At 38.1% G+C, this 17,760-nt stretch overlaps 3 protein-coding genes across 8 annotated transcripts; all 3 read right to left on the reverse strand.

Moving 5' to 3' along the window:
• Positions 1–2,939: 2,939 nt before the first annotated feature.
• On the reverse strand, positions 2,940–7,705 carry LOC120014928 (pumilio homolog 12-like). The gene is made up of 5 exons (XM_038867058.1): positions 6,781–7,705; positions 6,493–6,658; positions 4,229–4,392; positions 3,880–4,138; positions 2,940–3,435 (listed from the first exon to the last, which is right to left on the reverse strand). Exons 1-5 carry the CDS (start codon positions 7,530–7,532, stop codon positions 3,265–3,267), a joined length of 1,512 nt encoding a protein of 503 aa, XP_038722986.1. The 5' UTR covers positions 7,533–7,705; the 3' UTR covers positions 2,940–3,264.
• A 1,587-nt stretch (positions 7,706–9,292) lies between these two features.
• On the reverse strand, positions 9,293–13,790 carry LOC120014926 (metal transporter Nramp2-like). Of its 5 annotated transcripts, XR_005471652.1 has the most exons (5): positions 13,019–13,790; positions 12,308–12,444; positions 11,531–12,183; positions 10,877–10,985; positions 10,388–10,743 (listed from the first exon to the last, which is right to left on the reverse strand). XR_005471652.1 is itself a non-coding variant. In XM_038867055.1 (4 exons), exons 1-4 carry the CDS (start codon positions 13,612–13,614, stop codon positions 9,796–9,798), a joined length of 1,608 nt encoding a protein of 535 aa, XP_038722983.1. In that variant the 5' UTR covers positions 13,615–13,790; the 3' UTR covers positions 9,293–9,795. The 5 variants fall into 5 exon arrangements, 4 of the variants coding, with proteins under 4 accessions (XP_038722983.1, XP_038722982.1, XP_038722984.1 ...); XM_038867055.1 differs by lacking the exons at positions 10,388–10,743; positions 10,877–10,985 and adding an exon at positions 9,293–10,017; XM_038867054.1 differs by lacking the exons at positions 10,388–10,743; positions 10,877–10,985 and adding an exon at positions 9,293–10,020 and having other exon boundaries at positions 13,019–13,789.
• A 168-nt stretch (positions 13,791–13,958) lies between these two features.
• LOC120014929 (E3 ubiquitin-protein ligase APD2-like) lies at positions 13,959–16,098 on the reverse strand. Of its 2 annotated transcripts, none has more exons than XM_038867059.1 (8): positions 15,940–16,098; positions 15,623–15,849; positions 15,448–15,544; positions 15,289–15,366; positions 14,974–15,194; positions 14,810–14,879; positions 14,421–14,718; positions 13,959–14,330 (listed from the first exon to the last, which is right to left on the reverse strand). In XM_038867059.1, the coding sequence occupies exons 1-8, from the start codon at positions 16,025–16,027 to the stop codon at positions 14,252–14,254; spliced, it is 1,158 nt and encodes a 385-aa protein (XP_038722987.1). In that variant the 5' UTR covers positions 16,028–16,098; the 3' UTR covers positions 13,959–14,251. The 2 variants fall into 2 exon arrangements, with proteins under 2 accessions (XP_038722987.1, XP_038722988.1); XM_038867060.1 differs by having other exon boundaries at positions 15,936–16,077.
• Positions 16,099–17,760: the final 1,662 nt, after the last annotated feature.

Here is a 17,760-nt window from a genome sequence, read left to right on the forward strand (position 1 = left end):
CATTGTAGAACTCCGTGCACACACCCTTCTCATTACGTCTATATTCACTCCAGACGTTTAGAACCTCATTAACGTCTCCGGCAGTGGCGTGCCACGTCATTAGGTTCATGGAACTCATGCGAATGTTCCCTAACCTTCCAGTTTGAATCTCCCCAATCAAGGCCTTGAATTCAGCGCTCCGGCAGTGCTTGGCGAGTACCGTGGCGAGGAGAAAATATTCAGTGGGAAGCGCACACCACGTCATTCCGCTGACATGGTGTGCATGCTCCACTGAATAATCAACATCTGGCGTCTCTAGTCTTAGTCAGCAAAATTTCTCACTGAATCACCCTTTTGATCTCACGCGCTTAAAAATTAAAACACCGTTGTATCTCACTTCTCTGTTCTCAAATCTCAACGAATCTCCTCTCTCTCATCTTCTCGGTTCCCACACCATCGACGTCACCTACACGAACTCCTCCTCCAACCGCGACCACCATCAACACTCCTAAACTTCCGCTGGAATGCATCGCTGCCGCCATATTCGGTCTCCATCTCTTGACCGTGAGACTAGAGTCAAATCCCTCTTTGATTCTTCTGCCTTGTTCACCTATTGAATCAGATACCCATAATGCAACACCCACTTAAATAATCATGAAAATTGAAGAATGAAATGCAACAAAGAAAAGGGTTTAGGAAGTGGACGAGCAGAGGGATCTGATTTGTGATTTCAACTAGCGTGCCTATGCATTTGACATGGTTTTTGACTTGCTACCTTTACTTCACTAGTGTGGAAGAAGTGATTTGTTCCCAATTTCTTTTGAAGTCATTGTTGCTCATGAATGTTGGTCTGTGAGCGAAATACATGGGCTTTGATAGTTCCGATCTAGAACCCGACAGAGAAGGAGAACGACGACATAGGGTTCAGACGAGATATTTTGTCTCTATGTGTTTTCAAGAAAAAAGAAAATTGGGAGCTAAAATTAATAAAAAACAATATCATAAAAAATAAACTCAAAACTGAATTTTTGTGGGGACCAACTCGACACGTGTCACTCATTCAATGGGACATGCACACCACATCAGCGGAATGACGTGGTGTGTGCTTCCCACTAAATATTTTCTCCGTGGCGAGAGCGTCGAGGCTACCTTATCTGTGCGCCAAATGGGGAACTGTTTCTTTGAGGGACTCGATGAGGGAGAGTGCGGATTCCGCAGAGGGAGCGGAATGAATAGGTCGAGCGACAACAAAGAAGTCAAGAAGACGGGCATTACTTAGAAGAGAAGAGAACAAGGTGGCGAGCAAGAACGGAAAGAGAGACGGATTGAGTCGATGAGGTAGTGGGTGACTCTGTTGGGGAATGGGGGATGGACAAAGGTGCGAACTTGCTGGATTGACAGTGAAGTTGATTTGGGTTGCTTTACTGCCTTGAGAAACGGGTGTTTGAAGATGGCAAACTGCGAACTCCAAACAATACTGTAAGCAAACCTATTCGGCTATTCTAAGAGGGAAGACAGGATACCTTACCTGGGCAGGCCTTTAAAAAATGTAGTCTTAGGAGCTTAGCAGGCCCCCAAGTGTTTCGGCCCATTCCATGCTATGTCTGCCTCCGTGAAATTAAGCCCATTTCAGTAAAGCTCGGGCCTCAATTACGAGGCCTGCCACTGGCCCAATTTTTGTTGTCCATTATTGCTTATCAGGCTTCATGGCTAGGATTGGAAATCCAATTCCCTGAAGGAAAAGGGTTAGTCAACTCACTAACGGATATATAAATGCATGCACGCCTAAGTGCCAAACAGACAAAACCACTGTATAAGCTTATATTAGGAGTTGAAGAGATGGTGAAGTCGAGGTGCTGCGTTGAGAGTTGCTTAGATGCCCAAAACCCATTGAAACTGAATGATCAATGGGCAGAGTCTGATGCGAGGTTGTTGATGCCAAGGGTAAGCCAGCAGACGGAAAACGAGAAGAGAGATGATGATAATCATAATGATACCTTCATCTCCTTCGCTAATTCTTTCGGGCCGATGGAGAGAGGTTGGTCGTCGTCTTTTGTACATCGAAGGCAAAACTACTTGAGAAGCTACACATTCTGCAAGGAGAATAAGGAGAGTGTTGTGCAGAAAGCGAAGAAGAAGTACTGGGTCAATGGAAACAAGAAGAGCCACACTAAATCCAAACAAGATAAGAACCAGAAGAATAAGCACTCATGCTCTTTTCTTCAGTCTCCTTTCAGCCACTTGTTAAGGTGCGTGGCTAGTGTTGATGTTCATGAATGATTATCAGCATACACTATAGCTTTCTTTTATCACCATGATGATCAAAACTGGTTTAAGAAACAGAATTCTCTATGAATGTACAGGTTTAAACATTTATATCATCTCCCCTTAAAATCCAATGCTAAATTGTACATTCCCTCGCTCTTGGGATTTATGTATTACCTGTCACATTCCGTCCTAATCGCTACAACCTTGCTCTGCATTTTGTTCTCTCAGATTTAGCACCAATCCATATTAGTTTGAGCCAAGAAAAACGCTTGTTAATACTTTGAAAGTTGCATAACTTTTATATTGTACGTATATGATGATATTGGACTTCATTTTTCTTGTTGAAACATATTTTCGAATAAGTGATCGGATTATATACAAATTTATTATTTGTGATTTGTACTGCAAATTCCCCTATGTATTGTACGTATATGATGATATTGGACTTCATTTTTCTTGTTGAAAAATCCTTATTATTTGTGATTTGTACTGCAAATTCCCCTATGTATTGTACGTATATGATGATATTGGACTTCATTTTTCTTGTTGAAACATATTTTCGAATAAGTGATCGGATTATATACAAATTTATCATATTTTATGGCTATTATATTAAAATGAGATATCCAAGTTCCCTGCAAAAACTTTGAGATTTTTTGGAATGAAAAAAAGCATGGTAATAGGCATCAGGCATGCTAGCTAGGGTTTAAACAAAACCTAACCAGCCATAATAAAATTTTCATTAAGAAACAGAATTCTCTATGAATGTACAGGTTTAAACATTTATATCATCTCCCCTTAAAATCCAATGCTAAATTGTACATTCCCTCACTCTTGGGATTTATGTATTACCTGTCACATTCCGTCCTAATCGCTACAACCTTGCTCTGCATTTTTAAAGAGCTAGAATCAAAAGGGTTTACAGAGTACAAACAGACAATACCAAAATCTTACAGGGAACAACAGTTACAATCGTCAACCTGCCAACACCTAACTTAACATATTCCTGCGGACAACCTAAGAATGTAAGATGTTTTCGGTTACCTCCTCCCGAGTACTCATACATGCTACCATCTGTTGCGTCCTCTTTTTGTCTAAGGATTCAAGCACCTTTTTGCCATAGATATTACAGCGCATCATTGGAGAGTTTATACGGACAAGATTAAACAAAGCACTGCGAACAAGCCCCTGGAAAATCCAGAAATATCATGGCCAGTAGATAAGGTTCTCAACAGTTGCATAAATAGGAAAGTTAATGAAGGCATACAAGATGCATAATGAGCAAACCTACTGATTATATATATTATCAGGAAATTGCAACTCTAGGGTGGATTAAAGAAGTAGATTTGTGAGTAGGACAACAATTGAAGACAAAACAAATTTAAGCAATATGGATACATAGACAAAACAATGCATGAATTTATGTTGGACAGCAATTGATGGTCCGTCATTATCGTCATGAAAACAGTTAGTATGGTTCACCATAATCATTAGAAAGGTATATGAGCAAGTACAAACAATCAAACCCAGACAGCAGAGCAATTTATGACTGGATTCTCGCTATGCATCAAATCCTGTTTATCGGTGCACCTAACAATGTAAATATAAGAACAAAACAAAAAAAGATCTAACCTTAGCTACCCTTAATGCTGTTTGGATGACATAGTTCCCATAAGGATCAAGAAGAAGCATAGAAACATTTGGATTGGAAAGCAATTCCACAATAATCATTGTGCATTGTTCCTCCCTTGATTCTGAAAAGCACTTCTCCACCACATTGCTGCCATACTTGTTACATGAAAGAGCTGCATAACTACCTTTGAGCTGTCTCAGAAGATTTGCAGTGATTTGTGGTATCCGCAATTCCAACAAATGCTGCACCACATAATTTCTATAGAAAGGGGGAAAATAAAAACATATTAAGTTCCGGTTAATCCAGAGAGGAATCAGACCACAAATAAAGTTCGAGAAAAGCACACACCCATAACGGTCTTCAGCTAAAGGGAGTGCATGGGAAATAATCTGGGCCACCAAAAAATCTCTAGTTTCACCGCTAGAGGAGTCCACACATTGCTGCAGTATACAACACCCACTTTTATTTGTTGCAAGTCCAAAGCAGTCACGTGCCAATTCATGCAGGAGATACTGACAAACACAAAGCAGCAAATTCATGAAACCACAATTAGATTTTCTTTTGCAATAATTATTTTAGGAAACCATATCCTACAACTAGTTTAGGAAAAACAAAAGTGGGAAAGCAAATTGGTAGTTATTAGTAGAGGTTTAACAACACCAGAACACAGAAGTTCAACTATTGTAAAGCCTGTTGATTTTGACCTCATATAAGTTATGATAACTACATCATATGCAGAAATTAACTCTTTAAAAGTTCTGCTTCTAATAATTCTACCACAAGATTACGTTTCAGACAATATTATCAGTGGCAATCATGCCTTGTTGAAAAATAAGGGACAGAGGAAAGGAGACAGAAAACGAGAATAGGAAAAATTCCAAGCAATTGATGCTAAAATTAAAAAATACTGATGGCGTAATTGAAAAGTAACCAGTCTCTTTTCTTCTAAATCGGTTTTGTAGCCCAGGTTGTTTGCTTGTAAAGCAATTTTCAATGAATAAATGATATTGCATCTTGTTGCCAAAAGAAGTTTTTGAAGTCTAGTTCTGAATCCTGTTTTCCTACTAGAAAAGTATTTGTTCCATCAGCATGTCAGCACGTCAGCTCATATAAACAGAAAATCTATGGGAACACGAGATCACAAAAAAAAAACAATTTTGGTCTGTAAAACATCAACCAATATACAGAAATTTTAGCCCCCAAAAAAAAGCCAAAAGAAGTTTCCAGAACTAGAACCGAATTTTTTTTTCATGATCCAAACAGAAAAAATTCAAAATTCCTTATCCCTCGGTACCCAAGACCTCTAAAACCAAATACCAAGATCCTTCTATACTTCTAAACCCCATCCCCAAGGCCGAAACAAAATCCAGGCAGAGTAATTCTGTAATTCTATACTCATGACAGCTCCTAAACTCATGTATATTTGAACTAATGCAGCAACATTGACCCGACACCCAAAATATACTGCTAAGAATATTCGAATTTCAAGCAGCATGCTACTCTAGTGAACTATCTACAAGGCGACTCTCACTGAGATGATTATATGATAAGTCATATTCCATTTTTCATTCTTCATGAAAAGATATTTATGTCACTGTGGCATCAAGCATGCTAATTTTTCAATCCCCTAAAGCCCAGATAAGTCACATCAAGCTAGGTAACAACAATAAGTATTACGAAGAACTTTGTTACCTTTCATCTCAAGCACTAGATCATCCAAACACAGAATTTTCGATTGCAGCCTTAACAAGTGAAAAGGCAAACAAAGCAGAAGCCACGGAGAGATGTGATAAACTGATTACCAATTCTTGTCAAATGACTAAGGCAACTCAGTGGTTTGAAGAATGACAAAATATAGCAGCCTAGAACTCTCACCAAGAAACAATAATAAATTTGTTTATTATAAGTATTCACATGCATCTCTAACCACGCCAACATAAATAGTTTAGTATACATTTCAGTAAAATCTGCTAACAAAAAATAAAATGATCACCACATCCATATCTAAAGGGAAAACACTATCTAGTCGACAGAGAAAAGAGAGAGAAAAGGGGGGGGGGGGAGAGATTAGAATGTGCTAATCAGTACATGTATTAGAATGTGTTAATCAGTACATGTAGACTAGATATATAACTATTTTTGTGGACTCGAGCTGAGATACTTAGTTTGCTCTGATTTTGAGGGGACTAATGAACCTTCAGCACTCGTATGAAATTTCTCTTCACAAATATTAAATAAAATTGTTAATATGGCCCACATGATGCATGGGTTTCTAAAGCATTTTAGGGGCAGGGGAGAAGAACTTTTTCTTCTTTATGGTGTAACTATCATGCATATGATTTCAATGGCGTGGAACACATAATTAAGAATATTAGTATTATCTTTATAAATATTATTATTATTGTAACTATTCCAAAAGTAAATGAAACTATTCATAAGTTATTCTTTTAATTGCCTACCAAAGACAAGTATCCACCTTATTGCCAACATACATGAACAAAGGATTATGAAAAGTTTTATAAACAGTATCATGCAGAAGACAAAATCCATAACTTCGCAAGACCAAAATAATTGTTTTACCAACAAAAATGGAAGAACAAATTGAGCATTACCCTATTGTCTTCATCTGTGAAATATTTCAAGCAATGCTGGATAACATGATGGCCATTCATGTCCTTAGTCAATGCAACAGTATGACGGCTTATAGCAGACATGATCATAGCCACTTCTTGCCCAGTGGTTTCAAGATGCCTCAACAGTCTCTGTACAGTACGAGTTCTACCACAACGCACAAAAAAACAGAGGGACAAAATTAATAAAATAAAAACCCCAAAACAAAACCTTTATTCAATTCAATGTATATTAAAAACACACACAGTGGGAGATCCAAGCACACATACCCATGAGTGTCAAGGCATATGTTGACTAGTTGATGCTCAGTCTCAGTGATCTTGGACACAATCCTGTTCAATTGGTTCTTATTGCACACCTCCACAAGGTTTTGAACAACGTAATTCCCAAACTGGTGCACCATCAACTCACCTAAATGTTCAATAATCTCCTCTAACGCCATATCAATTTCATTTTCATCTCTTGCACCCTCTATAACCTTCCGCAATATTTTACACCCATTTTGATCCTTCGCCAAGGACAAAATTGTACCCCTCAAATTCTTTACAGACAAAAGATCCATATCCACAGGCTCCAACCACGTCTGCGGCCGCCTATTGTACAACCCACCAGTCAGACTATTCGGGTTATTTAAAACCAATCCGTCAGGAATCAAATAAGGAACCGACCCTCCTCCTCCCCTGATATCAAACCCATTCCCATTCCCATTCCGATTCCGATTCCGGTTCCGGTTCAAATACTGTTCAACCAATAAGTTGTCCAAGCCATTAACGACATCGTAACCAGGAGCCATCGCGGGACCAACAATGGTAGTATAATAGTTATCTCGTAAAAACGCATCGTCGAGAGACGGAATCGACGGCGCACGCATCCCGAGATCGTTGAACAAGTAATCGGAGTGGGGGTTAAGATTGAGACGAGCCATAGATGATGCTAGGGTTTCATCGAGATCAAAGAATGGGTAGGCGTAGGTGGGTGAGTTAGCGGTAGGAGTAGATCGGTCACTGAGTCTCCTCTCCATAACAAGAAAGAAAGCAGATGGGTTTTGGGGGTTCTTGCTGGTGTGGGGGTTGTTCAAGAGGGTTTTATCTCTAGAGAGAAATAGATTGAGGGATTGGAGGAGAGAAAATCGGGGACATTAATGGGTGATAAATTTTGGGAAAGAAATTCGCGAGTGAGAGAGAAAGAGACAGAGTGAATGACTACTACCACTACTACTATACTATATCTGTATGACCGGAATATGCAACGCTGCTCGCTTTGCTTGGTTCACTGACTCTGCTTTGCATGCAATTTATAGCAAAGTTTGCTTTACATGCGAGAGAGAGAGGGAGAGAGACGCGTGTATGGGCGGGGTATGTCTGTCTCTGTCTCACGCCAAAACCATTTTTCGCGCTGACCAATAGAAAGCGAGAGACTTTGGTCTTCTCCTTTTGTTTTTACTTTGTAGTTTCTTTGCTTCCTTAACAAGTAGAGCTGTTAAAAAAACCGTCAAAATCGATTAAACCGAACTGATTGATCGATTTTTTTTTCTTAACATCTCTCCATGAAAACCTAAACCGAACCGAAAAAGTGATAAAAATGAGAAAAAAAATATCGTTTGATCGATTTAATTTATGTTAAAAAACTCAAAGAAATCGATTGCAACCACTCCTATTAACGAGTTTAATATCTAAATAATATTATTATCTAATCTTAAAAATTGGCAAATGTATTTTCCATTTATTTCTTAATTGATGTTTGCCATATAGTATAATAATGCAAGTAGCTAAAATAGAGATTCAAAACATCAGAGTTTGTGGAATAAATCATAATCCATTATGGATGTGAAAAATAAGAGATTTTGTCAATAGAATCTCTATTGTAATTTTCAAATATCAAATATATTTTAATATTAGAATATATTTTCTCCTCTTTTCTCTCCAAAAAGTTTCGTGGGTAATTGATTTTAAGAATTATTAATGTAAATAAGTAATATTTTAATGTTATAGAGATTTATGATCGAGAGTTGCTATTGAACGGTAAGAAATGCGGTGAAATTTCAAAAAGTAATATGTAAATAATGGATAATCTTTTAAGAAAAAATACCAATCCAAACGCATGAGACCATTAAATACAATATAATTAATGTTATACTAGCCATAAATTTAATACCCAATTATAACTATATATATGTCAAAAATTAATATTCTTCTATAAATACAGATATATACTCAGTGTTATAGGGAAAATCAAATGCTAAATACAACTATTATCAAATCTTTGCAATGTACCACTTCGATTTTATTATATTGAAGAGAATCGACGATCCAAATATCTAGAATTTACATGCATCTTTGATTTTCTAGTCCCAAAAAAAAAAAAAATTTAGGTTTCTGTATCAATTGCTTGTTCATGGAAGCACGTCAAAAGCTATTAGATGATGGAGACTAGACGTGGCTGCTGAGTGGACTCTTGACATTACTCAAAAAGAAGAAGCACAAAAGTAATGCTGTGTAGAGATTAAATTAAAGAGTTTACTTCAAATGGAAATGGAGGGACTTGGCTGCTGCTAGGTCCAAACAAGGGAATTGGCTTAACAAATTTGCCATTCAGAGTTCAAAACATCCTTATCAGCAAAGAAAGAGGATGTTTCCTTTACCAACCAGAATAGATTCAGAATGGATACTTGGCTCCCAAGACCAATTTCCTTCAAGTCCTGGGAGCCCAATTTCCTTCAAAGTGCACAAATTATGAATGTCATCTGCTAAATGCTAACCAACAGTTATGGAATTCAGAAAGGGAAAAAGAATATGAATTTCCATTCTCCACATCAATAGTTCAAAAAAATTCTGCAACATAATATCGTAATGTATGTCGATTATTCTGTTCTGTAACCAAAATTGCTAATCCAACTATTGTTCTTGACGAGATTTTACAAAGAAATACAGAGCAGTCCATTCAAAATTCACATAAAAATTCAGCGAACTAACATATATTATAATGGTATTCATCTCATGCACAATAGATGCTCCCTCCATGGCTCCATTGTCCGAAACAGAAAGGAAGGAAGATCCTCATGTCAGCTGTCACTGATATGCAAAAATGTCCAGGTAAAACCCAAAAAATGCTTGAATTTGTGTATGCCCTTTTAATTTATGCACAGAAGAGAAAGAAAACTCTCGTTGTGAGAATGCATCTAATCATAGACTCAATAAGGCCGTGCCATCTGACAGGCTTTGAAGGAGGGTAACGACACTCTAGTATTTGTCTAAGTTTCTTGACAACCACACGAAGTTGTCGATTTAGTTTTCAGTATAAGCAAACCGTCTTGAGAGTTCTAAGCTGATCCAAGTGGAATCAAGTGATCCACTACGTGAAATAAGATAAATAATAAATGCGGCATAAGCTGATGTGCCAGTAAACACGACAAAGCCAAAAAACAGTCCCTTAACTTCAGATATAAAGAAGTCAAGTAAGAGATACCCATTAATCACCATAACCAGGGCAGCCACAGTCCACGCCAGCTTCTACAACATAAAACTATAGTATTAGGAAACAGAAGAACAGATTCACATTATAAATCTTATCGCTTCGAGATGATTATCAAAGATGTAGGAAGCAATCTCTCAATATTCACTAATGTCTGTTAATTAAAACTCAGAATAATATATGTACTACTGAGTAGAACAACAAAATGGAAGTATATAAAGGCATTATCTGCTTTTTAAGTTGTGCAACCAAATAAACAATTAGGCGAACCTTTTTTTAAACTTAAAATTGCAAAAAAGAAGTTCAGTGCAAGCTACCAAGAAGGGGAAGCCAAAAGAAAGTTATGGAGCTTAGAAATCAGGTAAGAGCTAGCCAAATTGTGTTTAAGAAATTGAATATTCAAAGTAAAAGAAAATTGGCAAGATTCCACTTAGATTTTCAAAGTTTCAACATTAACAACAGAGCCAATTACTTGTACAATTTATTGTCAAAATATACAAATAGCAACGAACCATGTGGAGACGATCTATGGTCTAAGCCATTAAATAAAATGAACTAGCTTTAAATCAAGTGTCTAAGGTCTTGCACTGCATTCCACAGAACAGTGGACAAAAAATTACAAATTTGTTGCTTAATTTCAAAGTTTGTTACTGAGACATATTCTAAGGACCAAGATATCTCCCTCCTTGCTATACCAGAGCAGGCAGCAACAAAGAACTCCTAATCCTCCTTCTTTGCCCAAAATGCCCTCCAATTGTTGCCTTTTATAAACAACAAAGAGATTTCAAATCATAACCCTGTGGCTATAAACAACAAAGAGATTTCAAAAGAGACTAGACCTATCTCCCTCATATTTTGAAAAACATTGCCTACAGTACTAAGAATGTTCTCAACCTACTACTTCCCCAAGGAGCGATTTCCCAAGACTAACGAACACAGCATGACTTTTTTCCCCATGACTTGAACAAACTCACACGCCTACAGACATGATGGTTTCAAGATCCTGTAACACGCCAGATAGACATTGTGGGGATTATATGAAAATGGTACTGCTCCATTCCCATTAGATTATATGAAAACAGTACTGCTCCATTCCCATTCTCAACTGGGACTTAGAGAGCAATCGTCAAATACAAGACAAGAACAAAGGATCAATGTACCATGAACAGGTGATGAGAACTTACTAAGCAGTTAGCATCTTCGAATGAAAACCAATCACAACAACTCCTAAATGAAATAGACAAAAATCTTAAAAAATGAAGAGTATTACCATAACAATAGTTTCCCATTCAAAAAAAAAAAAAAACAATGCAAAGTTTCAATTAACAGCCAACAATCATGTTGACGGAAAAAGTGATATATGTGCTTGTTGAGTATTTCTCTACAATACCAAATTAGTCACCCTATATTATTAGCCAGGACGAAACTCACCAATGTAAGCAAATAGTTAATTTTATGATAAAGAAGCTACCAATGGCTCAGCCTACAAAATGAAGATATAGTATGCCGATAAGGGTAGAAGTTAGAACAGTGAAGGAAATAACGTACCTCAGTAACAGGTCCAATTCGAAAGTCCCCCATGACCTGCTCCTTGGACACTAGGGTAAGAAGAGGAATCAGAGCAAATGGAATCTGCATTGACAGAAGCACATTAAGCCACTCATTCAAAACATCCAATGAAGCTTCTGACGTGTTGAATACAAGAGCAACAATCATAGTTGGGACAATAGCAAAACTGCGTGTGATCAGTGCTCTCAGCCATTTCTTCAAACGGAGATTTAGAAAACCTCCCATGATAAACTGACCAGCATATGTGCCAGTTATGGTACTACTTTGCCCAGCTGCTAACAACCCAATACCCCATATATAAAGAATTGGAAGGAGTCCTCCTCCATACTTTTCCTGAAGATACTGCCCTGCATTGACAAGTCCTATACTGTTTGCTTGCTGAGTACCATAAAATCCTTTTGCAAACACAGTCGTTACAAACAAGTTGATCATAAAGGTAACTGAAAGGGCAATAGATGATTCGATTGTGTAGTAATTAAGTGCTTCTTGAACCCGGCCTTTCTTCTGAGGATCGGTTTTCCTTGACTGTACCAAAGCAGAATGCAAGAATACATTGTGAGGCATTATGACACAACCCACAACTCCCACAGCTTGTCGGATTGTTTTTGAGCTAAGCCTTGGAATCAAAATACCTACAAGGTATATTGAAAAATGAATTATATGTCTAAGAGACATGAATGACGATATCTGATAGATGTAATTGTCAACATTTTGAGTAAAAACTTTGTTTTATACAACTAAATCAGAAAAGCTCACCCATTAACAACTCTTTTCCACTTGGCTTTGTGTCACCAAACATCCAGGCAAATGATAGAGCCATGGTTGCAATGAGAACTGCAAATGCCGCTTCTAGTTTCCTCACTCCATAATTCTCGAGAAACAAAAATATGAAACTGTTCACAGAAAGGAGGGCAGAAAAAACTAGTTACTATAAGCAATATATTTGATTTCCAAAGGGCAATAGCTGCATAGAATTTTACTTTCGTCTTTGGGCACCAAAAGCCAATTAACAGTTCTGATGCAGGACGCTATTAATTTTGTTTTTCTTTTTTAATACTTTTTTTAAGAATCAAGGAATCCTTTGTGGAGAAGGATTCTTGAATTGGGGCTGATTTGGGGGTTAGAGTTTCTGGTTTTGTTCAATCCTAATTAAAATCAACATCAGTGGTATCAGAGAGAGGTTATGAGCAGCCTACGACTTCTCTAACATGTTTTTATAAACAAGGAGCGACTTACTTAAGGTTTTGAGATTGGGACGATGACCAAACCCAATTCAGAAGTTACATTGTAGTCCATCAGGACAAAACTTAAAGAAATCTGGACGACACAAATTAAGGATCATGAGATCAATTTGTGCACATCTAATAGTTAAGAAATCCTTCGAGGAGAAGGAATCCTAATGTTTCCTTAAACCCGTAAATCCAACAAAACAATCCAAAATTATGGCAAATTACACATTCTACTTACCAATCTGACGCCGTAATCACGACTCCTGCCCAAAGCGGTAAAACTCCATTACTCAAAATCTGGATAGCAATAGCGCTGCCAATTACCTCCTGTATATCGGCACCAATCAAGGCTAGCTCCGCCATGAACCACAGCACCAACCTGGCCCAATTCGGATACTCCTCTCTGCAGAGCTCCGCCAAGTGTCTGCCCGTGGCAACTCCTACCCGCGCTGAGAGGAGCTGGATCAGCAAGCCCATAACGGTGGCCAACAACAGAAGCCACAGCAGCGAATAGCCGGCAATCGCCCCTGCCTGAAGATCGCCCTCAAGATTTCCCGGATCGAGGAAGGCTATGCTCATCAAGAACCCAGGCCCCGTGAACAACCACAATTTCTTCCACGAGAATGGCGGCACTGAATCGATCGAATCAAATGAATCCGGCGAGTCGACGTCCACTATCAAGATTTTCTCTCGGGCTTCAAATTCGGCTTCTTCGGAATCAGAATCTGAGGATGAATAGGTGGAAGGGGTTGATTGGGAGGCAAGCAGACGGTTCGCTTCCTCGTTCTTATCGTCTTCTTTTGAATCCTCTTCTGGTGAGCTCGAGCTCATCATCGTTACTGTCGCGTTTCTGTCTGTATCGCCGCTTCAATTGCCGGAATACTCTGCGTCGTCCAGAAAATTATCTGTCTCTCGGAAGGCCCCGGACGAGTGAATTGTCCGCTACTGTGCTATCCAGCTTTATTCCACTTTAGACCAAGATCGGATCACTGGTTTACTGATTCAACCAGTGAATGATCGGTCGGGTTGACATTCAATTAAAAAATAAAAAATATATTATGATTAAATTTAATGTAGGATAATTATCAACAGGTCCATAATTAAAAAGATTTATTTTAAAATACAGTTAAAAAAAAATTTTAATTATAAGAATACAGTTGATTAAATGACATAAATGCTCTTTCCCTTTTGTAATCCCACATAACTCAAAAATCTCTCACAATTACTTTAATCTCTGGAACTGCTTGATCCTAGTACAACATTCTTGGCAAAAAGGAATTGGCAAAATATGCAGGGATGAAGTTCTCGTCTTCATTCATATCATACATCGCTCAACATACCAATGTAATGATGAAATTTGGATTACATAATCTCATGACAAAGATCTCTGAACTAGCTATTACTCCCCTACCCCTGGAAGAAAAAGTTGCAACTGCCAACACTAACCAAACTCTAATCTTTCTCTAACATTCTAAGGGCTAAACAATCGCCTTGCTTTGTGGATTACCCTTCGACATATAGGACACATTCTGCTCTCCCCCTCCATAATCCTACAAAATCGCGATTTCGCAAATTTATCAATGGATTTACAGTTTGAGTAGTAGGTGATAGTGATACTCAGTTTGACACAAATACATTACCTTTGAGCACAGTCATAGCAGGTGGCGCAGTGGCCGCATGGAACGAAGAAGCAGTTGCGCTGTTCGTCATAACAAATTGCGCATAATTTTGCATCATATAGATCCTCTGAAGAACTATTAGATGAACTTGACTCTTCACCTTCTTCATTTGTTCCGTATCTGAAGGGAAAAGGCTTCTCAGCCGGCATTATGGGATCAGTCTCGGATATTGCACTTACTGGTGCGTCCATCGCAGTAGTCTCTCCATCACAGGCTCCTAGGTATTTCAATATCACGAAAATAGCAACAATGATAAATCCTGAAAAAAAAATGAAGAATGAAATTAATCCGATTTCTGGTTTGGTGAGAAATCGAAGAATCTAGCGATGATTATATGTCTCGTTTTGTACCTAGAATAGCAATGTACGTTACCAGACGAGCAATAAAAGCTAGCTCAATGTGCCAGCCTCCCAAATCACCCTGCAATTGATTCATTGACAAGTTCAATTTCGCGACGAAAGCAGATTGGCAGATGAACAAAATCATTAAAGAAACAAGGAGGCCAGCAGCTTACATTGTTTGGAGTTGTTAGTACAACATATTGAGTCTTTGGAAAGAGCAGTTTCAGCTGGCATGATCCATTCAATGTTGAACATACATGGCTTGCCCTTGTTATATCATATGTCTTTGAGGTCGCATTCACACTCATCCTCATCATTATGCTTCTGGGATTTGTGTTAATCATGCCAATGTAGTACTTATCGTCCTCCTCTGCCACGAATTCTGCTTCCTTGCCTGAGCAAATTGTTCATTTGGTTTATTCAGAATTCACAAGCAATCAACCAAAATAACCTAACCCAATAGAATTTCCATTGAAAACAAGAGTTACCGGTTAATGGTTCGTCAAGGCGAACAGCAACGGGGGAGCTTGCAGATTTGGGAATTACAGTTTCGTATTTTCGGTCGCCTGCAGAAGCAGGTAGGTTTACATGTTATTGTGCAGATTCTAAGCTCAACCAGCCTAAAAATTTGAAGGACTAAAAGGTACCTTTAATAATAACCATTTGCAGTTGACTTAAACTGCTTGCCTGAGCTTCCCATCTCATTCGAATCCTTGAACCCTTATTCAACCATAAATAAAAACCCTAACCAAGAAACAAAAAAAAAAAAAAATAGTTCTAGAGATTGTGTTTCATAGTAATTGAAAGACACAATCATAGTACCTTACGACTATACGATGTAACAATCAAGAAGCTTGATGCACTCCAATTAGTTTCACTGCTAAGCTGAGGTTTCTGAGAGAACCCATATAGAACAGCCCCTTTGTTTTCTTCCTCTCTCATTTGAACCTGCTCTACAAACAGAGAGCTTGCTTCCATTAACCTCGATGAGCTCGGTCCGAGCACCATTCGACAATCCCCATAATACCCATATCGGAGACTCGCAGCAACTGCAAATTAACCACAACTTTTGTTCAGGGTGAATGGTCAATTGAGCAAAAAAAAAAAATTGCAACAGAATATGTGGGAGAGTTACATGCCACATATCCATAGTGTGAATGGAGCTAACAATCGCGGACAAATGTGAGAAAAATCTCTTGGAGGAGGAGCTGAGAATGGCCTGTACATGGCGGATTTGGGCAGGAAAGGTCAGTGGGGTTTGTGGAGGGTGATTAATTTGTTTGTCTGTGTTGCATTTTTTGTTCTGTTGGATCTCAACTAACCGTTTTTAGGGTGATTGGCGGGTAATTGAATGGCAAGTGCTTTAAGAATGTTAGGTGGTCGTTGTGGTCTACCTACACATAGAAAGTATCGTTTCTTAAAACATTAAGTCAGTCAATTTCAATTTCAATTTCATCAGAGCTAAAAAGAGGGAGAAAACAAAAATAAAAAAAGGTGTTGGTAGATAGGAGCTAAATCAACATGAAAACTATCTACCGATCAGTCTTTCCTAAATCCCAGACTCCCAACCCACTCAATGACCCAAACCAAAAATATTGTCCGTTTTAAATTTTTCAGTTCCCACGGATACACTGAACCCGCACGACTTTGTTCTTCTTTAAGAAGTCTCACTTAATGATATTTAGGCTCAAGAAAAATACATTGTTAATTATAAGGGGTGGGTTTTACCTATATATACAAGATGTGAGATAATGGTTTTAATCCTCTTTCGCACTTGTGGGTTAGTTATGTCAGATTCAGCAAGTGAAGTAGAGGCTACGTCCAATAAAACCAAATCGCTCCAATACCATATTAAAAATCTACACTCTCGCAGTCCCTCTCTCATTACAAATCCTGAATATGTCCTTATGTCGAGCCAATCATTTTCAGGCCCACTGTCTCATCGACTAGATGGTCAGAACTGTTTTGCTCAGCACCACACCGTTGCCAAGAGTTTCCCGTTCATCATCTACTCTTCATTTTGCAAGATTTGACTTTTTTTCGATTGTGAAAACGAGCACCCACTACTATCGTTATGATATATCCCTGAATTCTTTTTTCCTCGTCTCTTATTACCAAGCACCAATGACCAAACACATGATAACTTTAATCCACCCTAATATTATCTTACCCGGTACGTTTCAATCCAATTCATTCTAGTCCAATCCGACATACCAAACAAAGCTGAAGTGATTGTAGCCGGTGATAGATTAAAATCGAGATATTTTTCCATGATTAATGAATGGAGGACAGCTGCAAAATGTGACTTCAATGGAGCTTGAAAGAATTAATGGTGTATGTACTCAAAACTGAATACGATTTCGACAGGGAACGAAATGATATTTAAATATTCAATCAGAATTTGACATCTATCTTCCTTCATTGAATGTCTAAATTGATTGTGAGGAACAAGCGATGGAGTGGCCCTCAGAACGCCCTACTGAGTTAAGATTGAGGCCCCATTTGGTAATGGCCATGGCCGATGAGTGATCGATCTTCTCTCTCGTTTGGACTAATTTGATTGGTTTTTTTTGAACTAATTTAGGCTTCTTGATATTAATTCATGATCAATCTTTGTGTAAGAATTTTGACAGCAAACACAGATCTCATAGTTGATTTTTCAATCGCAGAAAAAAAAAATAGCTATGATTAGCCAATATCACTCACCCTTTATCCATCATAAAAGACAAGTTGTAGTCATCGATTTAATTTTTTGTTTCCAAGAGAATCCACACGAACTTATTAAAAACGACAAGGACATGCAAAGGAAGTTGAAAAGGTCTACCAGAGATAGGTCACAAGTCTCTCGTTAAAGGTTTGGGGTGTGGTGTGATCAGTGGCAAAGACACATACAAGTGAAGTGTTCATTTGACCCTCTCAATTTTTTTTAAAAAAGACACACATCTGTATTAAATAACAAA

This window comes from Tripterygium wilfordii, chromosome 14, assembly GCF_013401445.1.
Source record: "Tripterygium wilfordii isolate XIE 37 chromosome 14, ASM1340144v1, whole genome shotgun sequence".
In the NCBI taxonomy this organism is placed as follows: domain Eukaryota; kingdom Viridiplantae; phylum Streptophyta; class Magnoliopsida; order Celastrales; family Celastraceae; genus Tripterygium; species Tripterygium wilfordii.